The 20,800-nt window shown below is 43.2% G+C and overlaps 1 protein-coding gene across 1 annotated transcript in view; it reads right to left on the bottom strand.

The window, feature by feature from the left end:
• The window catches only part of KCNJ3 (potassium inwardly rectifying channel subfamily J member 3), a 359,501-nt gene extending 355,516 nt beyond the window's left edge, over positions 1 to 3,985 (bottom strand). The window contains exon 1 of the mRNA XM_082260674.1: positions 2,331 to 3,985. Within this exon, the coding sequence (XP_082116800.1) occupies positions 2,331 to 3,002 (672 nt within the window). The 5' untranslated portion in view covers positions 3,003 to 3,985. The remainder of the gene's footprint in view (positions 1 to 2,330) is intronic.
• Between the last annotated feature and the right edge of the window lie 16,815 nt (positions 3,986 to 20,800).

Here is a 20,800-nt window from a genome sequence, read left to right on the forward strand (position 1 = left end):
AAGAGGTTACTAAAGTTATGAAAATTTTTGTATGACAGTATGAAAATTTTCTGATCGTCGTGTGTACTGGGCCTTAGATGTGTGGACATTGGGAAGAATAAAGGCCCGTACACACGTACCAATTGTCGCCCGTAAATATTCGGCCAACGTCCGATCGGCCGATTGTCGGCTTGTTAGTATGATGCTTCCGACAACCGACTGCGACTTTTTGGCCGAACAAAATCTGGTGTGCATGCTATAAAATTTTTGTAGGCCAACAAAGAACGGCCGATTGTTCGTCAGTCAGTACAGATTTCGGCCGACAAAAAGCAGATGAGCAAGACTGGGCATGCTCAGAGAAGAAAAAACACACGGAAAGTTAACCATCACATGACATCACTTCTGCAGTCGGTTGTTGTTGGCCGACAAAATTCGTGTGCAGTCTTTAGCACTTTTCAACCTACAGGACAAAAGACCGCCGAACTGTCGGCCGACAATCGGTGCGTGTGTACGGGGCTTTACTCTCTTACAGATAGCTAAAAAAATCAATGGTGTCAGTGGGAATTTATCTGAGAGGCAGACATTGCTCATTGCTCAAGGATCTCCTAGCAACCTCTGAAGGAACCCTAGGGTTCCATGGAAGCCTGGTTGAGAAACACTAGTCTTAGTGGTATTCTGGAAAATTACCTTGCCATAGTTCATCCTGTGGTTATTGAAGAGATTAATTTTTGTAGCTGCCCACCTACAATGGAAACGTATGGGTGTGCTTTCCTCTGTTATCCATAAAATGTCCAGGCCACAAGTATTTTGTGTGTACCCACCACCTCCTCTTCAATAAATATAACAAGGAACTAGTAACATGCAATGGTGTGTGAAAGCCATTGGAATTGTGGGAAAGATGATGTTCTATGGCTGACATTTTGTACTTTGGTTTGATCATCAGTCTCTAGAACTAGTTGAGACCCCGTTCACACTGGGGCGACCTGTCAGACGACCTGGTCGCCTGACAGGTCGCCGTAGGTCGCCTGCCATAGAGAAACTGTGGAGCCGTTCTAATAGGAGCGACACAAGTCGCTCCGACTTAGAAAAAGGGTCCGGAGCTTCTTTGGGGCGACCTGCAGCGACCTGCATTTACTTCAATGATATGAAGTCCGTACCGGCCGCTCCGAGGTCGCGGTGCGAGCTGCGCACCGCGACCTGTGAGGTCACTCCGGCAAGTAGCATCGCCCCAGTGTGAACGGGGGTTACCTATTGCAAGTTTCAGGTAAACAAATTATGCCTATGTGGTCTCTAGCCTAGAGTCTGTTCCTACAAAGAGGGACCTTTGCAGGATATTGGTGCACACATATATGTGAGAGCTGGGCTGGCAGTGGTCTGACCATTCCCATAACTCCCAACTTTCTGAGATGGGAAAGAGGGAATTTAGGCAAAGAGCACACACTTGCCATGTCCCCAGTACCATGGATCGTGAAGAATTAATAAGACAAACAAATAATGGCTAAACCCACAAGAGTTTTTTCATCACTATGTTTCCTTTTTACTGGCTTTGTGATAATAAAAAGATCTGTGCGAAAAGTTTAGTGTAGCATAACATTTTAGTAATTAAGTATTGCCTTTATTATAGAGGTCGAAACATCTGTCCAAAAAGAGGGACAACCAAAAAAGAAAGAGGGGCTTGGCTGTAAAAGAGAGACAGTCCATCCAATCGATGGTATGGATTCTCTGATGCCAGATCACCATTTAAGATGCAATGCTAGTTGATAATGTGTACTCTACAGCCAAGTCTATACACAACAGTATCTTCACAATTGTCCTCAGCCATACACTATATTTTCTTGCAATAAAATAGATGTTAAATTATGCTTTTAGAACCCTGCACGATTACAGTCACAGTTAATACCTTTGCAAAGCTTTTCTAGGTCACCACATTTCACACGTAGATTTAGTGGAAAGTGTGAATAATCTTTTAAGCAAGCTGTAATTTTTTTCAGCAATGATATTTTTACATTGCATCTGACTTTTTTGTATGCGTATGTGCATTCGTGTTTTTTTGTTTTTTTTTTAATACTAAAAAGTTAGCCTCTTTTTTTTAGATGCTTAAAAATTATTTCCTTATTTGTATTTGTATATGTATTGATTTAACATCCCTGCTAGTTTTCTAAAATAACCCTTCAATCAACATAATGAAGTCATGTAACCTCCAAGCTAAATTGGACATGGAGAACATGGCTATGTGTAAACAGCAGGGTGGTGTGTTTTTTTTTTTTTTTTTTGAACATGCTGAACTACATGGTACTGCAAAGGTTGAAAGCTACAAGATTTAATAAAAACATAAAGTTGTGTATACTTACTTTAAGCAATTTACAGCGAATTTGAGCGGAGACCATATGGCTGTTTCGGAGGTTGCCCACTCTGAACATCAGGGTGAGCTTGCCATCCCTCATGGAGATGACGGCATGTTCGCTGAACATAAGAGTCTCTGCTCTCTTTTTGGGCTGGGACATCTTGATAAACATGCAGCCTATCAAAAAGGCATCAACGATGGAACCAAGGATGGACTGGAAAAGGAAGAGAATAATTCCTTCAGGGCACTTGTCAGTGATGTACCTGAATCCATACCCAATGGTGGCCTCGGTCTCGATGAAGAAGAGAAAGGCAGATGGAAAGTTGTAGACATTGGCAACGCAAGGTGTATAGTTCTCGTCATGTACTCTGTTAAGATCCCCTCTCATATAAGCAATGACCCACCACATGGATGCCATGAAAAGCCAGGCTACGGTGTAAGTCAAGATGAAGATGAATAGGTTCCAGCGCCATTTAAGGTCCACCAAGGTGGTGAAGAGGTCAGAGAGGTATCTGCTCGTCTCGCTTCCCAGGTTCCCATGCTGGACGTTGCACCTGCCGTTCTTCTCTACAAACCTCTGCCTTTTCTTTTTGGGGGCAGCTTGATTAAATCCAGAGCCACTGGAGGAAGTAGTCACTACCTGATAATCGTCCCCAAATTTCCTTCGGAGTGCAGACATAATATGATAAAAAGCAACAACAGCCAGATTCAGTGGATGTGCAAATCAATGTTAGTTTATTATTCTGGCCTTTCGTCGTCTCTTTTTGGTTGCCTTCCACAGCTTGGATACCTATATCTGACAAAGTATTATTCTCCTGCGCCAAGCTACAAACCTGATAATCCGTCAGAATCCATTGAGAGGTTGTGTGAACTGGTCAAAGCAGGTTACGAAACTGATTGGCAATAGCTTCTTACACACAATACAAATGATCTCATTATCTCATCCCCAGATCCCTATCCCTTTGGCTTGGGTTCTGCAGCACAGCATCTCCGGCAGCTTTTGTGTTGCTTATAAGTTAGCATGCAGAAAGAAATAAAACAAAAAAAAAAAAAGGAATACAAAAATATAGCAAACTGGTTACAAGAGTGACAGCGAATCTCGCTCCCGTCTGTTCAGGTGGAAGTCTTTCAGGATGGCTCTCATTGAAAGTATCGCTGAGCAAATGCACATGGGTTCGAGCGAAGGTCCAGGCTTGCAGTCTCACAGAGGCATAGTCCCCCCTCCCCTTAAAAAGAGAGGCTCAGCAGAGCAGAACTGTCTTGTGCTTGCAAGGATTTGAGGTTGCAACATCAGGCTTGCTTTCTACAAGCAGTCCACTCTTCCTATAGCTTCCTGGGATGTTGTGAACAAAAGACACTAATGATCCTCCGAGCTCACAGGGTCTGCCTCTATCCTTACACTCTTCGCAGGAGATCCTTTAGAGGGTCTGACAAGGGGAGGGGGGTGGTGGTGGTGAGGTGGATGGCATGAAGGGACCCAGCTCAGGGAGAATTAGCTCCAATTTTTTTTTCTTCCGGGGGGAGGTGGAAGGATCATGGTGAATGTGGTGAGTGTGTGTTAGGGAGAATGGAGATAGTGTTGGTGTATGTGTGTGTGTATATGTGATCAGCTGCAGCGATCCCTGACTCCGCCTGCTCCTCTCCTCCACTCCCCATCTGTACGGTGCTTTCAGACTGCAGTGCCCAACACACACAGACAATGAGGACATCTTCCTACACACACTTGTACAGCATGCACTACCATTCATAGAGCTCATCACATCCAGATCATTGCACGCATGCACCATTGCAAGCAGATCAAGGCATGTGTACCCAGGAGCGCTGGCCCTTAGGAACCATGGACAGTTGCCAACTCTGTCTATAATTTAAAGGGGGGCTCCACTGATCCCTCTTCCAGGAAAAAAGAGAAAAAAATATTTCCCTTGATTTAACCACTTCAGCTCTGGAAGGTTTTACTCCCTTCATTGCCAGGTCATTTTTTTTGCAATTCAGCACATTGCTACCTTAGCTGGCGATTGTGCGGTCATGCAATGCTGTACACAAACAAAATCTATAATTTAAAGGGGGGCTCCACTGATCCCTCTTCCAGAAAAAAAAATAATAAAAATATTTCCCTTGATTTAACCACTTGAGCTCTGGAAGGTTTTACCCCTTTCATTACCAGGTCATTTTTTTGCAATTCAGCACCTTGCTACCTTAGCTGGCGATTGTGCAGTCATGCAATGCTGTACACAAACAAAATCTATCTTTTTTTTTTTTTCGCACAAATAGAGCTTTCTTTTGGTGGTATTAGGCACTAGATTTTTATTTTTTGTAATATAAAGGAAAAAAAAAGCCCACAATTTTGGAAAAAAAAAACAAAAACATTTTTTACTTTCTGATTATACAATAAAAAAAAAAAAAAAAAAAAAAAAAAATTATATATATATATATATATATATATATATATATATATATATATATATATATATATATATATATACACACACACACACACACACACACACACAATACATTAACAATACATTGTTATAACAATATATACAATAAAAAAATGTATCAAATCGAATTTCTTCATAAATGTATTTTTCTACGTCTTTGGTTAAAAATAATCCCTATAAGTGTATATTATTTGGTTTTCATGAAAGTTATTGCGTCTACAAACTAGGATATAGATACTAGAATTTTTACGTATTTATTTTTTCATACTAGTAATGGCGGTGATCTGCGACTTATAGTGGGATTGCGATAGTGCAGCAGACAATTTGACACTAAAGCCCCGTACACACGTACCGATTGTCGGCCGTAAATATTCGTCCGACGACCAATCGGCCGATTGTAGGCTTGTTAGTATGATGCTTCCGACAGCCGACAGCGCATTTTCGGCCGAACAGAATCTGTCGTGCAGGCATTAAAATTTTTGTTGGCCGTCACCAGAACGGCTGATTGTTCGCCAGTCAGTATAGAATTCGGCCGACAGACAGCCGATTAGCAAGACTGGGCATGCTCAGAAAAGAAAAAAAGACAAGGAAATTTAACCATCACATGACATCACTTCTGCAGTCGGCTGTTGTTGGCCGACAAAATTCGTGTGCAGTCTTTTGCAGTTTTCAACAGACACGACAGCCCTGGACAAAAGACGGCCGATCGGTACGTGTGTACGGGGCTTAAGGGGGGGGGGACTGACTAACTGCCACTGACATCTCCAGTGACACTAATACAGTGATCAGTACTAACAAATATACACTGTCACTGAACTAATGACACTGGCTAGGAAAGGGTTAACATCTAGGGCAATCAAGGGGTGAAATGTGTGGCTAGCAATAAATCATTGGCCAGGACCCGCTGATCGGGTTGTGTTGCAGCAAATGGCAGCACAGTCTTTCAGGTCTGCGCACAGGTGCAAGCTGCTATGTACAGGTGCCTGATTGTACCTGTGTGAGCCGACCTGCTGGGTCAGCAAGTGGTTAAAATTGATCTATGATTGTGATCTGCTTATGCTTACTTTGGTGTTGGGCGCACTTGCTGCAAGTTGCTATAGCGCTGATTCCTGTGCCAGACGCAGATGCTATACACACCGCCGTGCTTATCATGTACTAAATGCACCTGAATAGGAGGCACGGCGTTTGGCTGTTTTTGTTGACCTCTCCTGTGCTCACAACAATGAATAGGTGTCGGAAAAGCGACTTGCACAAAGCAAGTGGTGATCCTAGTGGTAGTCATAGCCAATGCCGCGGTGGCCATGCATATTTTGATAAATGATCAATTTCTCTTCTGAACAATCTCTTTCGATAAAAATAATCTTGGGGAAGTGAATTGTGATTGATACAAAAATGTATAATTGTAAGTTATTTATCACATCTCTGTTTCCTCCATGTAATCTCACAATCTAAACAACCGAAATATGATCATACTCACAAAGTATCTTACTGCTGCCGATAGATGCAACCCGATCGATAATATTCTGCCCTGGCTGATCGACTCAGTTTGATCAAATTCGTTCACAATTAAGTCTGAACTGGTTGGAAAGGAAATTACAGCTTTTGGATTGTTTGTGGATTTGATCATTTTAATTGAATTGCACATCGATCGAATAATAAAATCAAAGCACTTATGGCCAACATAACCACCACCAGGGGTAGGCATAGACACTTCCAATTGATCTCTTCTGATAGGAATGATTGATCTACAGGGTGTCCCAAAAGTCTCCATACATAGGAAAAATTAACTTATATTTTATTTTATATTTTACATTATTCTTATATTAATATTAATATTTTCTAAACGTTTTAAATAAATATTTTGGGAATTTAGCTACAATTTACCTTTTTCCCTATGTATGGCGACTTTTGGGACACTCCGTATAGTTAACAACCGATTTGATTGATTTACCTCACTGTAAGAAGTGGACTTTAATTGATAAGTAAGATACAATCATAAAGCCAGCTATACATGGATCAAAATTCAGCCAATTCAGCAAGAAATAGCCGAAATTCAATACATGTATGGGCACCCTGGTTGTACAGAAGTCAATCTCCCGAATTACTTCTGTACACCCAGCCCTGTTGGGTTTTTCCTGATGGAACAGTGCTATAGCCAGCAGCACTGATCATTGTATTCAGGGATCAGCTGCATTTTGATCAATGTATGGGCACCCTGGTTGTACAATAGTCGATCTACCGACTGCCTTCTGTACAACCAGCGCTGTTGTTTTTTTTTTTCCCCGATCGATCAATTCTATAGCCGGCAGCACTGATTAATGTATTCTGACTGCCGAGAAGGCTCTAGGCTGTCAGAATACAGAAGGACAGCGGGATTGAGTCCCCCATCCACATCGAGTGAGTGAGTGGGGGATTTGAGTCAGTTTTTTTCATTCATTGACTGAACAAAAAAAAAAAAAAAAAAAAATGAATGTATGGGCTGCCTAATTTCTGAAAAAAAAGTTATTGAACGCATCTCTGTTTCCACCATGTAATGTCATAATCTGATGATGCAAAATGATTGTTAATATCCCACCCTGCCCGATTGACTCAGTTTGATCAAATCCAAAATCTAAATTAAGTCTATATTGATCAGAAGGGAAATTATGGCTATTTGATTGTTTGTGGATTTGATCTTTTTGATTGAGTTGCCCATTGATCAGGTAAAAAAATCAAAGTGTGTATGGCCACAGCAGATTCATTTTAACTTTGATTCTACAAGAAATTCATACCGCACAGGATATACAAGATTTTCTCTTAATAGGACAAGTGTAATGGTATTTAAAAGATCATAAGGTTGCCTGACATTCATAAAAATACCATTTTAATTCCATTGATTGTCACATTTATACATACATACATGTTTAATTATATTGTATAAACTACCAAACCAGATTTTTTTCCCCTAATTTAATGATAATTATTCATCAAGCTTTAGCCTCTCAGTCAATAATGTTGCATGTTGTTTTAGGCTTGGTTTTCACTAGTGTGGGCCGTGCGTCCCGCGTTTGCTCAGGCACGGTGCTGCGTGAAACGCACAAAAAAGGTGCATGTACCTTCGTAAAAACGCGGCCGCAGGGAAACCACATATTCTTTTTGACCATGTGGTTTCCCTGCAGCCCCTGTAGATACGATTCCCATACCTGCAACCATAAAGCACAGTGTGGGCTAGTGTGAACCTAGCCTTAAAGTGATATTACCACTTCTGGACCGAGCCCATTCCTGATACTTGTTGTTTACAAGTTAAAATCTGTATTTTTAGCTAGAAAATTAATTAGAACCCCCCAAACATTATATATATATATATATATATATATATTTTTTTTTAGCAAAGACTATGGAGAATAAAATGCAATAAAAATTACAATATTTTTTGTCACGCGGTATTTGCGCAGCGGGCTTTCAAACGCCATTTTCTTGGAAAAAATAAATTTCACTGCATTTAATAAAAACTAAACAGTAAGTTAGCCCATTTTTTATATATTGTGAAAGATGATGTCACGCCGAGTAAATAGATACCTAACATGTTACGGTTTAAAATTGCGCACACCCGCGGAAAGGCGACAAACTACGGTCAATAAAAATATCCATAGGCGACGGTTTTAACATTTTTTAACGGTTACCAGTTTAGAGCTACAGTGTAGTTCTTTTTTTAGAGTTGGTTCTCTCGCTCTGGCGATCGCCGCGATAACTCACATTTTCCTATTTATTTTATAAATTTTTTTAATTTTAGCACCGTTTTAAAAAAAATAAAAAATCTGATCACTTTTATTGCTGTCACAAGCAATGTAAACATCCCTTGTGACAGTAATAGGCAGTGACAGGTAATCTTTATGGAGGGATCGGGGGTCTAAAAGACCCCAAACCCTTCCACTGCACTTCAATGTATTCAAAATGTCGAAATCGGCAAATTTTTGAATACTGTCACTTTTTTAAATTTGGCGCCTTTAGCCACTGAGTAACCTGGACGTCACGTCATCACGCCGCTTCCGCTTTGATCCAGCTTTGATCGGGACCCCAACCAGCCAGCGGACGTGCAGGCAGGTTGTTCGGGTCTCCAGGTAGGATGGGAGACCCGGGCAGAGCCGTTCAAAGCGACGGGAGGGGGGGGGGGGGGACGTCCCCTCCCGCTTGTTGGGGTAACGACCGAGCAGCTCCCGAGCCGCAGCGGCCATTATCACCTGAAAGCCGACCGCTGGCTATAAAAAATGGTACCAGGATGATGCCTCTAGCTGCAGGCATTACCCCGGTACAACCACTTCTCCGAGTCAATGTAGAGCTACGTCAGTGTGCGGGAAGTGGTTAAAGTCTTGTTTTTTTTTTTTGCTTTAAAATTTCAAACATATCATACTTATCTCCTCTGTGCAGTTGGTTTTAACAGAGCAGTCCAGATCCTCCTCTTCTCGGGTCCCTCTTAGGCGCTCCTGGCCCCTCCTGTTGATTGCCCCCACAGCAAGCAGCTAGCTATGGGGGCACCCGAGTCGATGTTGAATCCAAACTGAAAAAAGACCGCTCCAGGTGAGATAGTGTCATGTGCTGGTCGGATCCGTAATCCAAAAGCTATTTGATCAAAAAGAAAGTGACCGCACTCCGAGATGAAATCAAGTTCAACTTGGTAATGAGTAAGCAACATTTTTAGTCGTGAAACGCGTCTACCTGCTGTCCCATGTCTCACAGTTTTGAATTTTGATGCCTATTTTTGATGTGGAATAAATATACTCCTGTTTGATTTCATCTCGGAGTGCGGTCACTTTCTTTTTGATCAAATGGCACCCGAGTCGAGCCACAGCTCCGTGTATCCATTCAGACACAGAGCTGTGATCCCTCTCCCTCTCTCTCCTCATTGGCTAACTGAGTTTTATAGAGTCACCTGCTGCTGTGTCTCAACCAATCAGGAGAGAGAGTCCCAGACGACCGAGGCATTCATGGACATTGCTGGATCTAAAGGGGGCTCAGGTAAGTATTAAAGGGGGGGGGCTGAGGGCAGCTGCTGCACACGGTAGGCTTTTTATCTTAAAGTGGATGTAAACCCCTTTCATAAAGTCTGACCTGGGCACATATATCTGTAGTGTTAACTTATCTCTCTCCAAAGCCCTAAGCCGCATGTCTTTTTGCTGCTCTGTTCCTCTGTTATCAGCATGATAACTTCTGACAAGTACTCAGATACAGGAGATAAAAGCAGATGGAAATTTGTGTCCGGTGGGTGCATAGAGATAGATTAGTAGGGAGCTGGTCTATTCACAGCACAGCACTGCGTGTTTCCTCCTTCCTCTGCTTATGTGGAGGGGGGGGTGCCTTTCCTCCAATCAGCCATCAAACAGTGTATGCCAAGACTCCACACCCAGTGGTGGAACAGGAAGAACATCTAACACGATGTTCACTTTCTAAACAGTGTAAAAAGCTGAAGACAGCAGATATACAAATAAAACTTATGTAGGGAGATTTGTCTCATCTCTGTGCATTTTCTGAGGCTGTTCACTTCACTGGGTATATGTGAGGGTTTACATCCACTCGAATGCATAGAATGTATTAAGTTAAAAAAAAACCTTCTGACTTTACAAACATTTTAAGCAGTTACAGCAACAGTTATTATTTCCCTTCAGAGATGATGGTTTTACATACAGTATATACAGTGGGTACGGAAAGTATTCAGACCCCCTTAAATTTTTCACTCTTTGTTATATTGCAGCCATTTGCTAAAATCATTTAAGTTCATTCTTCTTCCTCATGAATGTACACATAGCACCCCATACTGACAGAAAAACACAGAATTGTTGACATTGTTGCAGATTTATTAAAAAAGAAAAACTGAAATATCACATGGTCCTAAGTATTCAGACCCTTTGCTGTGACACTCATATATTTAACTCAGGTGCTTTCCATTTCTTCTGATCATCCTTGAGATGGTTCTACACCTTCATTTGAGTCCAGCAGTGGCGGAGCCAGAGGGCTAGCTGGGGTGGCAATTGCCACCCCAGATGAAGTCCTTGCCACCCCTGTTGCCACCCCGCACATGGGCGTCCGCAATTCCAAATTCCACACACAATATCTGTTTGCTTTCGTGCAGCGCTGATCGCCGCCAAATCGCAAACTTGGTCCGCCCGTCGGCTCTGGCTCCCTCCTCTCTCTGTCTTCTGCTGCCCTGCCGACAACTGTAGCGGGCGGGCCGGGATTCCCTGCTGCTGATGTCAGTCAGGAGGGGCAGAGCTGCAGCCCTTGGAGTAGAGGAGCCTCAGCGTGCCCTGGAGAGGAAGCGGGACTCGGAGTGACCTGACACGTGACCTGAGCGGCAGCGGTGAAGAGTAGTAAGTCTGATTGTCACTGTCACTCAACTCCAGCTGCCCTATATATACTGCTCACCCAGCTCCATCCTGCCAAAACCCCATAATTCCTGCCTACCCAACTCCATCCTTATTGCCTGCCTACTCAACTGCATTCACTAGGAATGCCTGCTTACTAAACTCCACCCTGCCCCCACTTCATACTGCCTCCAACCAAACTCCATCTTACCCTGACCCTACCTACTGCCTGCCTACCCAGCTCTCTACTGCCAGCCTAAATCCATCCTGCACCAAACCTGTACTGCCTGCCCATCCAACTGCCCTATATAGACTTCTCACCCATCTCCATAGTGCCCCCACTCTATAATGCCTGCCTATTCAACTCTATCCTGCCCCCACCCCATACTTTATCCACCCAGAATGACTGCCTCCTTACACAAGTCCATCCTAACCTGACCCTGTACTGCCTACCTACCCAGCTCTATACTAGAACCCTAAATCCATCCTGCCCCCACCCTTTACTGCCTGCCTAACCACCTGCCCTATATAGACCGCCTACCTACGTCCATCCTGCCTCCACCTCCACCTCATTCTGCCTGCCAACCCAATGCTATATAGACTTCCCACCCACATACCCTGTTCACTGATCTTCTTTCTGTCTCTGCGCAACATTGCCACCCATTTTCACCCTGCCCACTTCCCTTCTATAGCCTGCCCACCCAACTATATTCTGCCTCCGCATACCCTTTCCATTTCTGCCCACCTCCCATTTATAGAATATCCATCCACCTCCATCCTGCCCCTACAAAACCTGTCTTCCTGACTTCATCTTGCCTTCCTTCCCCTATATACTGTAGTGTGCCTATCCACCTCCATCCTGCCTCTACATAACCTGACCATCCATCTTCACCATTCTCATCTCCTTTATATAGACTGCCCACACACCTTCAGGCTGACCATCTATCTTTATCCTGCCACTTTGTATATTGACCCCCCAAAATAATACCTTGCCACCCCTTTGCCACCCCTGTTTTAAAAGTCTAGCTCCGCCACTGGAGTCCAGCTGTGTTTGATTATACTGATTGGACTTGATTAGGAAAGCCACACACCTGTCTATATAAGACCTTCCAGATCACAATGCATGTCAGAGCAAATGAGAATCATGAGGTCAAAGGAACTGCCTGAAGAGCTCAGAGACAGAATTGTGGCAAGGCACAGATCTGGCCAAGGTTACAAAAAGATTTCTGCTGCACTTAAGGTTCCTAAGAGCACAGTGGCCTCCATAATCCTCAAATGGAAGACGTTTGGGACGACCAGAACCCTTCCTAGAGCTGGCCGTCCGGCCAAACTGAGCTATCGGGGGAGAAGAGCCTTGGTGAGAGAGGTAAAGAAGAACCCAAAGATCACTGTGGCTGAGCTCCAGAGATGCAGTCAGGAGATGGGAGAAAGTTGTAGAAAGTCAAACATCACTGCAGCCCTCCACCAGTCGGGGCTTTATGGCAGAGTGGCCCGACGGAAGCCTCTCCTCAGTGTAAGACACATGAAAGCCTGCATGGAGTTTGCTAAAAAAACACCTGAAGGACTCCAAGATGGTGAGAAATAAGATTCTCTGGCCTGATGAGACCAAAATATAACTTTTTGGCCTTAATTCTAAGCGGTATGTGTGGAGAAAACCAGGCACTGCTCATCACCTGTCCAATACAGTCCCAACAGTGAAGCATGGTGGTGGCAGCATCATGCTGTGGGGGTGTTTTTCAGCTGCAGGGACAGGACGACTGGTTGCAATCGAGGGAAAGATGAATGCGGCCAAGTACAGGGATATCCTGGACAAAAACCTTCTCCAGAGTGCTCTGGACCTCAGACTGGGCCAAAGGTTTACCTTCCAATAAGACAATGACCCTAAGCACACAGCTAAAATAACGAAGGAGTGGCTTCACAACAACTCCGTGACTGTTCTTGAATGGCCCAGCCAGAGCCCTGACTTAAACCCAATTGAGCATCTCTGGAGAGACCTAAAAATGGCTGTCCACCAACGTTTACCATCCAACCTGACAGAACTGGAGATAATCTGCAAGGAGGAATGGCAGAGGATCCCCAAATCCAGGTGTGAAAGACTTGTTGCATCTTTCCCAAAAAGACTCCTGGCTGTATTAGATCAAAAGGGGGCTTCTACTAAATACTGAGCAAAGGGTCTGAATACTTAGGACCATGTGATATTTCAGTTTTTCTTTTTTAATAAATCTGCAACAATGTCAACAATTCTGTGTTTTTCTGTCAGTATGGGGTGCTATGTGTACATTCATGAGGAAGAAGAATGAACTTAAATGATTTTAGCAAATGGCTGCAATATAACAAAGAGTGAAACATTTAAGGGGGTCTGAATACTTTCCGTACCCACTGTAAATAAGTGCTGGCCATTGTAAGCCCCCCTGTCAGTGTTAAATGGTTTTGTCGCAATCTCCATAACTGCCACTTTGTCTGGACAGTTTGGTCTGTTAAAGAAGGTTGTAAAATAACAGACTTACTGGTTGGAGCACCAGGTGAAACAAAAAGCCTAAAAACAGAAAGCTATTGAAGAAGTGAATATTTTTTGCCAACCCTCTAACTGCCATTTTTGCTGGACAGCAAACAGACTTACTGGCTGGATCACCAGATGAAAATAAAGTGAAAAAAGTAAAAAAATACATTAACCACTTGTCAAACGCTTACTTTATATGTACGGCGGCAGAGTGGCTCCTACAGGCAAAACCACGGTGGCAGCTAGGGGGCGAGCGCACCCCACCGGCGGCACGCTCCCGCCCCCGATCGTCAGGGGCGGAAGCCGATGCGGCTCTGATTGCCATCTGACACCCGCGATTGCTCCCCGCTGAGAGAGAAGGACGGTCGGCTGTTGTAAACAGAGCTGTCCGTTCTTCTCTCTGGAATGATCACAGAGCTCATGTGATCCTTCTATATAGGATCACATGTCTCTATGGTCATCTCAGAAGCCACGCCCCCCCACAGTTAGAATCACTCCCCTAGGGTCACATTTAACTCCTTGATCACCTATACTGTTAACCCCTCCCCTGCCAGTGTCATTATTACAGTAACAGTGCATATTTTTAGTAATGTCACTGGTACCCTCAAAAGTGTCAAAAATGTCAGTTAGGGATCTAATCTGTCCGCCGCAATGTCGCAGATCGCCGCCATTACTAGTAAAAAAAAAAAAACAATACAAATGATATAAATATTTCCTGTATTTATTAGGCATGACAACTTTTGTGCAAACAAAATATGATTTATTTTACCAAAAATATGTAGCAAAAAACAAATTGACCTAAAATGTTACAAAATTTTGATTTAAAAAAAAAAAAATTTTGAGAATGTCATATAGCAGAATGTTGTTGTTTATAGCGTAAAAAATGAAAATCGCACAGGTGATCAAATACCAAAACAAAGCTCTATTTGTGGGAAAAAAAGGACGTCAATTTTATTTGGGTACAGCGTCACACGACTGCGCAATTGTCCATTAAAATAATGCAGTGCCGAATCGCAAAATAGGGCCTGGTCATTAAGGGGGCAAATGCTTCTGGTCTTAAATAGGTTAATGATAAAAATGTAAGAAAGGTTGAAACCGGCGCTACCTTCAAAGTGCTAATGTGCCAAATAAAAAAATAAATAGTGTATGAAATAAAGTGCTGGTGTGTCTAATATGATGAATATTATTTAGTTAAAGTGCTCATATGCTGAGTGATAACGGGTTAAATATTGCAACACTTATCAATCATAAGTGCTAGTGCCAGAAAAAACTTGAAAAGAAACCAAACCCAGTGCTTTATTCAAATTAATATTGTGTGTTACAGTGGTAAATCGTGGAAGTTTACATAAATAACATATAAACAAAAAGTGCTTATTTTATTGAAAAAATGACTGTAAAATAATAACCTGTTATTATGACGTGCGGTGATCAAAAAGTGATGTGAAACTTCACATATATACAGGTGAAAAAATAAATAAAGTAGTGAGTCCTCTCTAGTAGAGAAATGAGAAAACAGGTGTTGATAAAAAGAAAAGGAGAGCACGGGTTGCAAACACCAATGTAGCCACTAGGTGTCGCATCCGGCCAGTATACCACCTGTATATCAATAGGGACCAATATGGAATCCTGGGGTTCCCTTACCACGATCTCTCCTCGTCCCGAGTACCTCAGAATACAAAAAGAGAGAGAGAGGGGGACCCCTTGGTGCGATGTATAGTGCCAATTTTTTAAGGGCGAGGTAGTAACTCACGGTTAGGCTGTCCTCGATCAGTGAAGAGAAGCCGGGGAAGCTTCCGCGTTCCACGGCCCAAGCTCCAAATACCGGAAGTGACGTAGTGACGTAAGACTCCACCCAAAGGGTGGAGTCTTACGTCACTACGTCACTTCCTCGCTACGTCACTACCTCGCCCTTAAAAAATTGGCACTATACATCGCACCAAGGAACCAAAGGGTGGAGTCTTACGTCACTACGTCACTTCCGGTATTTGGAGCTTGGGCCGTGGAACGCGGAAGCTTCCCGGCTTCTCTTCACTGATCGAGGACAGCCTAACCGTGAGTTACTACCTCGCCCTTAAAAAATTGGCACTATACATCGCACCAAGGGGTCCCCCTCTCTCTCTCTCTTTTTGTATTCTGAGGTACTCGGGACGAGGAGAGATCGTGGTGAGGGAACCCCAGGATTCCATATTGGTCCCTATTGATATACAGGTGGTATACTGGCCGGGTGCGACACCTAGTGGCTACATTGGTGTTTGCAACCCGTGCTCTCCTTTTCTTTTTATCAACACCTGTTTTCTCATTTCTCTACTAGAGAGGACTCACTACTTTATTTATTTTTTCACCTGTATATATATGTGAAGTTTCACATCACTTTTTGATCACAGCACGTCATAATAACAGGTTATTATTTTACAGTAATTTTTTCAATAAAATAAGCACTTTTTGTTTATATGTTATTTATGTAAACTTCCACGATTTACCACTGTAACACACAATATTAATTTGAATAAAGCACTGGGTTTGGTTTCTTTTCAAGTTTTTTCTGGCACTAGCACTTATGATTGATAAGTGTTGCAATATTTAACCCGTTATCACTCAGCATATGAGCACTTTAACTAAATAATATTCATCATATTAGACACACCAGCACTTTATTTCATACATTATTAATTTTTTTATTTGGCACATTAGCACTTTGAAGGTAGCGCCGGTTTCAACCTTTCTAACATTTTTATCACTTTTAACCCTTTCAGGGTTGGTTGTTGGCAGCTTACACCTTAGGTCTTTTTTTGTATTTATTATAAACTCCATAGCGCTGGTCACCTCCTGCAGAAAACATTAAATAGGTTAATGCACCCACCACATCTAAGAATTGGCAAGCGGTACACGATAAAACGTTCCACATCAATTTCCAGACCGTTATCCCCCTTTGAAAAACTATGTTCCCCAAACACCCCAAAACAACACACAATATCCAAAATTCATAACATCTTGTGGGAGCACCAACATTCTGATACGGGGAAGGCATGCAGAGCCTGGACAGCGGAGTTGCAATTACAGTTAACTGGGAACACATACACCTCCAAGCTTATAAAGGGTCCATCAATGTCTCTATTCAAGAAAACAGCTACAAAATCCTAACACGCTCCCTACTTCACAGATTCAATCCAACCATCCCAAATCAATGCTGGGAATGCCAACAATCCATAGGCTCATTCCTACATATTTAGTGGGACTGCCCCCTTATACAAATCTTTTGGGAAAAGATCCATAATGAAATATCACGCATATCCTCAAGCGCACTTGATTTCTCACCATTGCAATACCTACTTCATTATTCCCCATCCATGCCTCAGTCATGGGTACCACAAATCACTTGCAATGATGCTGATAAACGCAGCCAAAATGTGCATTCCAGTGCTCTGGGGGACCACGAAAACACCACCTCTATCCACTTGGTACAGAAGAATAAATAAGATAGCCGAAATGGAGGAATTGATTGCTATTGCTAAAGATGCACCTTCTAAATTTACATCCACTTGGGAACCCTGGCTACAATTCCAATCTTCGGAAGCGTGATTACGCACGTGAAATGAACAAAATCAAATAATATTTAACTACTCTTACACAGCTAAATGCGAACCCTGACAGACGAGTGAAAACCCTGGTAGTTCCATCAGATCTCACTCCCCCGAGACTACAGTGCCCCCAATCCCCCCCCCCCCCCTCCTTTTCTTTTTCTTTCCGACTCCCCTTCCAACTAACACACGACTCAATTCTCTTTAGCCATGGTACACTACAAGACCTACAAACCCTCAACGCTTGGCAGTGCAGGACATTGTCAGGTTTATTGAGGTCTTAGTCGAATATCAGTTCATACACAAACAGTTCAACCAGATTCCAAAATGCTAAAACTTCGATTTCTCTTGGATAAGATTTTCCTACCATCGGAGAAGCTCAACATGACCTTCTCTTCAATGTTACGGTTGTTGTTATATAACTCAGTCATAGTTATCCTCACAACCGTTAAGTAATTGTTTCAGTTCATGCACACTTTATCCTTACTTGCACTATGTTTGTATAACCTATCATTTTTCAAAAAAGAAATATTATGGAAAAAAAAAAAGAATTGTCAAGCGGCAATATATGAACTTTTTTACTTGGGTTTAATACCGATATTATTTAGTTTGCTAAAGCTCTGAGTATTAAAAATGATTGCATTTATTAATAGTAAAAACACATTTTTTTATGCTCTTGGGAATCTAACTGCTGTTGCTCTTATGCAGCTTCTTTGCAGCTACTTTGTGTTTACAAGCACTTCAGTGGCATATCTCAATAAGGCCCCGTTCACACTGGGGCGATCCGACTTCCCGGGGTGACCTCACAGGTCGCGGCGCGTTGCTCGCACCGCGACCTCGGAGCGGCCGGCACGGACTTCATAACATTGAAGTCAATGCAGGTCGCTCCAGGTCGCCCCAAAGAAGCTCCGGAACCTTTTTCTAAGTCGGAGCGACTTGTTTCGCTCCTATTAGAACGGGTCCACGGCTTCTCTATGCGAGGCGACCTACGGCGACCTGTCAGGCAACCAGGTCTCCTGACAGGTCGCCCCAGTGTGAACGGGGTCTTAAGGTTTCCTAATAGCAGGGCTTTTTTCAGCGGGAACGCGGGGGAACGCAGTTCCGGCACCTCCAGTCTGAATGTATGCAATGGCAAAGGGGTGCTGGGGTCAGTGGCGTGAGCTGAATGGCCTGTTGATGCTGGCTGCTGGGGGATCTATTGTTGCTGGGAAGAATCTATTGTTGCTGGAGGGCATTTTATTGTGGGGGGGGCTATCGTTTCAGTGGAGGATTTATTGTTGTTTGGGGGAACTATTGTTGCTGGGGGCTATTTTTGCTGGGGGGTCTATTGTTGCAAGGGAGGATTTATTGAGGGGGGGGGGGCGATTGTTGCAGGGGAGGATTTATTGTTGCTGAAGGGCTATTGTTGGGCGTCTGTTGTTGCTGATTGCGGGGGATCTATTTGACTGTTTTTTTCTATTGTTGCAGGGGAAGTTGTATTGTTCCTGGGGGGATCTATTGCTGGGGGGTCTATTGTTGCTGATTCCAGGGGTTCTATTTTACTGCTTTTCTAGTTATTAACAAACTCTATACAAATTACCCAGAACCACAACATGATACTTGGTTCTATATTCTGTAAAAGGGAGGGGGCGAGTGCTCGGAGGTGAGTAGGGGGTAGAGACAAGGGGTGACTCAGAAGAAGGGAGTACCTGCACCTATTCTCTGAGAAAAAAAGCCCTGCCTAATAGTAAAACAGTTATCTATGCCGGAGTTCTGCCGAAAACTCCAACTTGCCGAGGTCTCCAATGCTGCTATTTCCGGTGACTGTACACCAGAAATAATTGGAGATTTTGACCCCTTGGTGTTTTCACACAACACCGGCAGCCTATACACTCCGGCAGCTGCTATAATTACTGCAAATTGTTAGTCCGCCCGCTCGTAACCAAAAACATGGCCGCCTCCAAGGCAGGTACAACTAGCGAGCGGACTAACAATCTGCAGTAATTATAGCCAGTGGTGTATTTAGGTTTTGTGCTGCCCTAGGCCTGACTAAACTTGTGCACCCCCTAATTTAAATATGACCCAACCTTCCTGTAAAGGCCACACCCCTTCCTGTTTCTGACCCGTTCTGTCACCTGTAAACCACAGACCACAACCACAGTTTATCAGTGCCCATCAGCGTAGCCTCATCAGTTCCCATAAGTTCAGCTTCATCAGTGCCCATCAGTGCTGCCTCATTACTGCCCATTAGTGCAGCCTCATCAGTGCAGCATATCAGTGTACCCTCATAAGTGGCCATCAGTACAGCCCATCAGTGGCCATTAGTGCAGCCTAAGATATCTGGACTTGTGTTTGCTGCCACTGATTGTAATTATAGGAATATTTTACTTTTTTGTATAATACCTAGGACGTCCAGAGTCATTATACAAATAAGTGAAATAATCAGTGGCAGAAAACACAAGTCCAAATATCTTATAAGATTGGAGTAATCTTACTAATCCAGTGACACATTGGGATAGTGCATATGAGGTGAGCAGGTCCAAACTATTATTGCCATCATGTACAATTAAAAGTCTCAGTTGTATACGATGCAATTGAATTTCCTCGCTCAAGGACAAGGATGTTTACAGAAATGAAATTATATTACTGACATGATGCAATACCTGGGGGCAGAGAAGGGTAGGCAGAGCATTAGGCTGCAGTGCTACACTTATTAGCATTGGAGGCCATAGGGTCAGTTGTATTAAGTGTGCTTGGCGGCCTGCGGTCTGTCCGAATGTCCTGACCTGCCGGTATTATCATACTGGCAGGTAGCAGTGTGAGTGCTTTATGTGGGTGCCAGACTTATTTGCCTCCTGGACCCTGTCCTCTGGCCCAATTCGCCCCATAAAACTGGCACTATACTAAAAGTGTAGCGCAAGCCAGTGGCGACCCTTTTCGTGCGGGAGCAGGGAGGAGGTTGTTTTTTGTGCAGGGTGCAACTTTTTGCTGCCCCCCTGCAAAGTGCCACCCTAGGCCTGGGCCTTGTTGGCCTAGGCCAAGATACAGCCCTGATTATAGCATCTACCGGACTGTAAATGCTGCCGGTGTTGTGTGAAAACACCAAGTGGTCGAAATCTCCAATTATTTCTGGTGTACTCTCACCAGAAGTAACGTCATTGGAGATCTTGGCAAGTTGCAGTTTTCGGCAGAACACCGGCATAATGTGTGCTAAAACTGCCACTTGAATACTTTACTGGAAGTCTGTGCGATGCCGGAGCTCAACTGGCAGACAAGGATAGAACCTTATCACCCTATTAGAAAAATTGTTTAAACAAGGTCCTTCACGGCAGGAATGCCAGATTATTATTTTACTGAAATCTTTTAAAATATTGAAAATGACTTTTCAAATGACATTAACAGGTTCCATCTATATTCAGTGCTATTGCAACTTGATGAATGGATATGATTATACAGTATATTTATGATTATAGCGCACCTTCCGTTCCAACACATGTTGAAGACTTTGTACGATCTGACCTAGAAAGAGCCGACTGCCCACTCAGATTGCAATGAGTCATTTAGCACTTCATTCCATTTTTTTGTGGGCTTTTAAAATTAATACTTATACAAAACCAGTATGTGAGTGATAGGTACTAAAA

This window comes from Pelophylax lessonae (genome assembly GCF_965119305.1).
Source record: "Pelophylax lessonae genome assembly, chromosome: 6".
Lineage (NCBI taxonomy): Eukaryota > Metazoa > Chordata > Amphibia > Anura > Ranidae > Pelophylax > Pelophylax lessonae.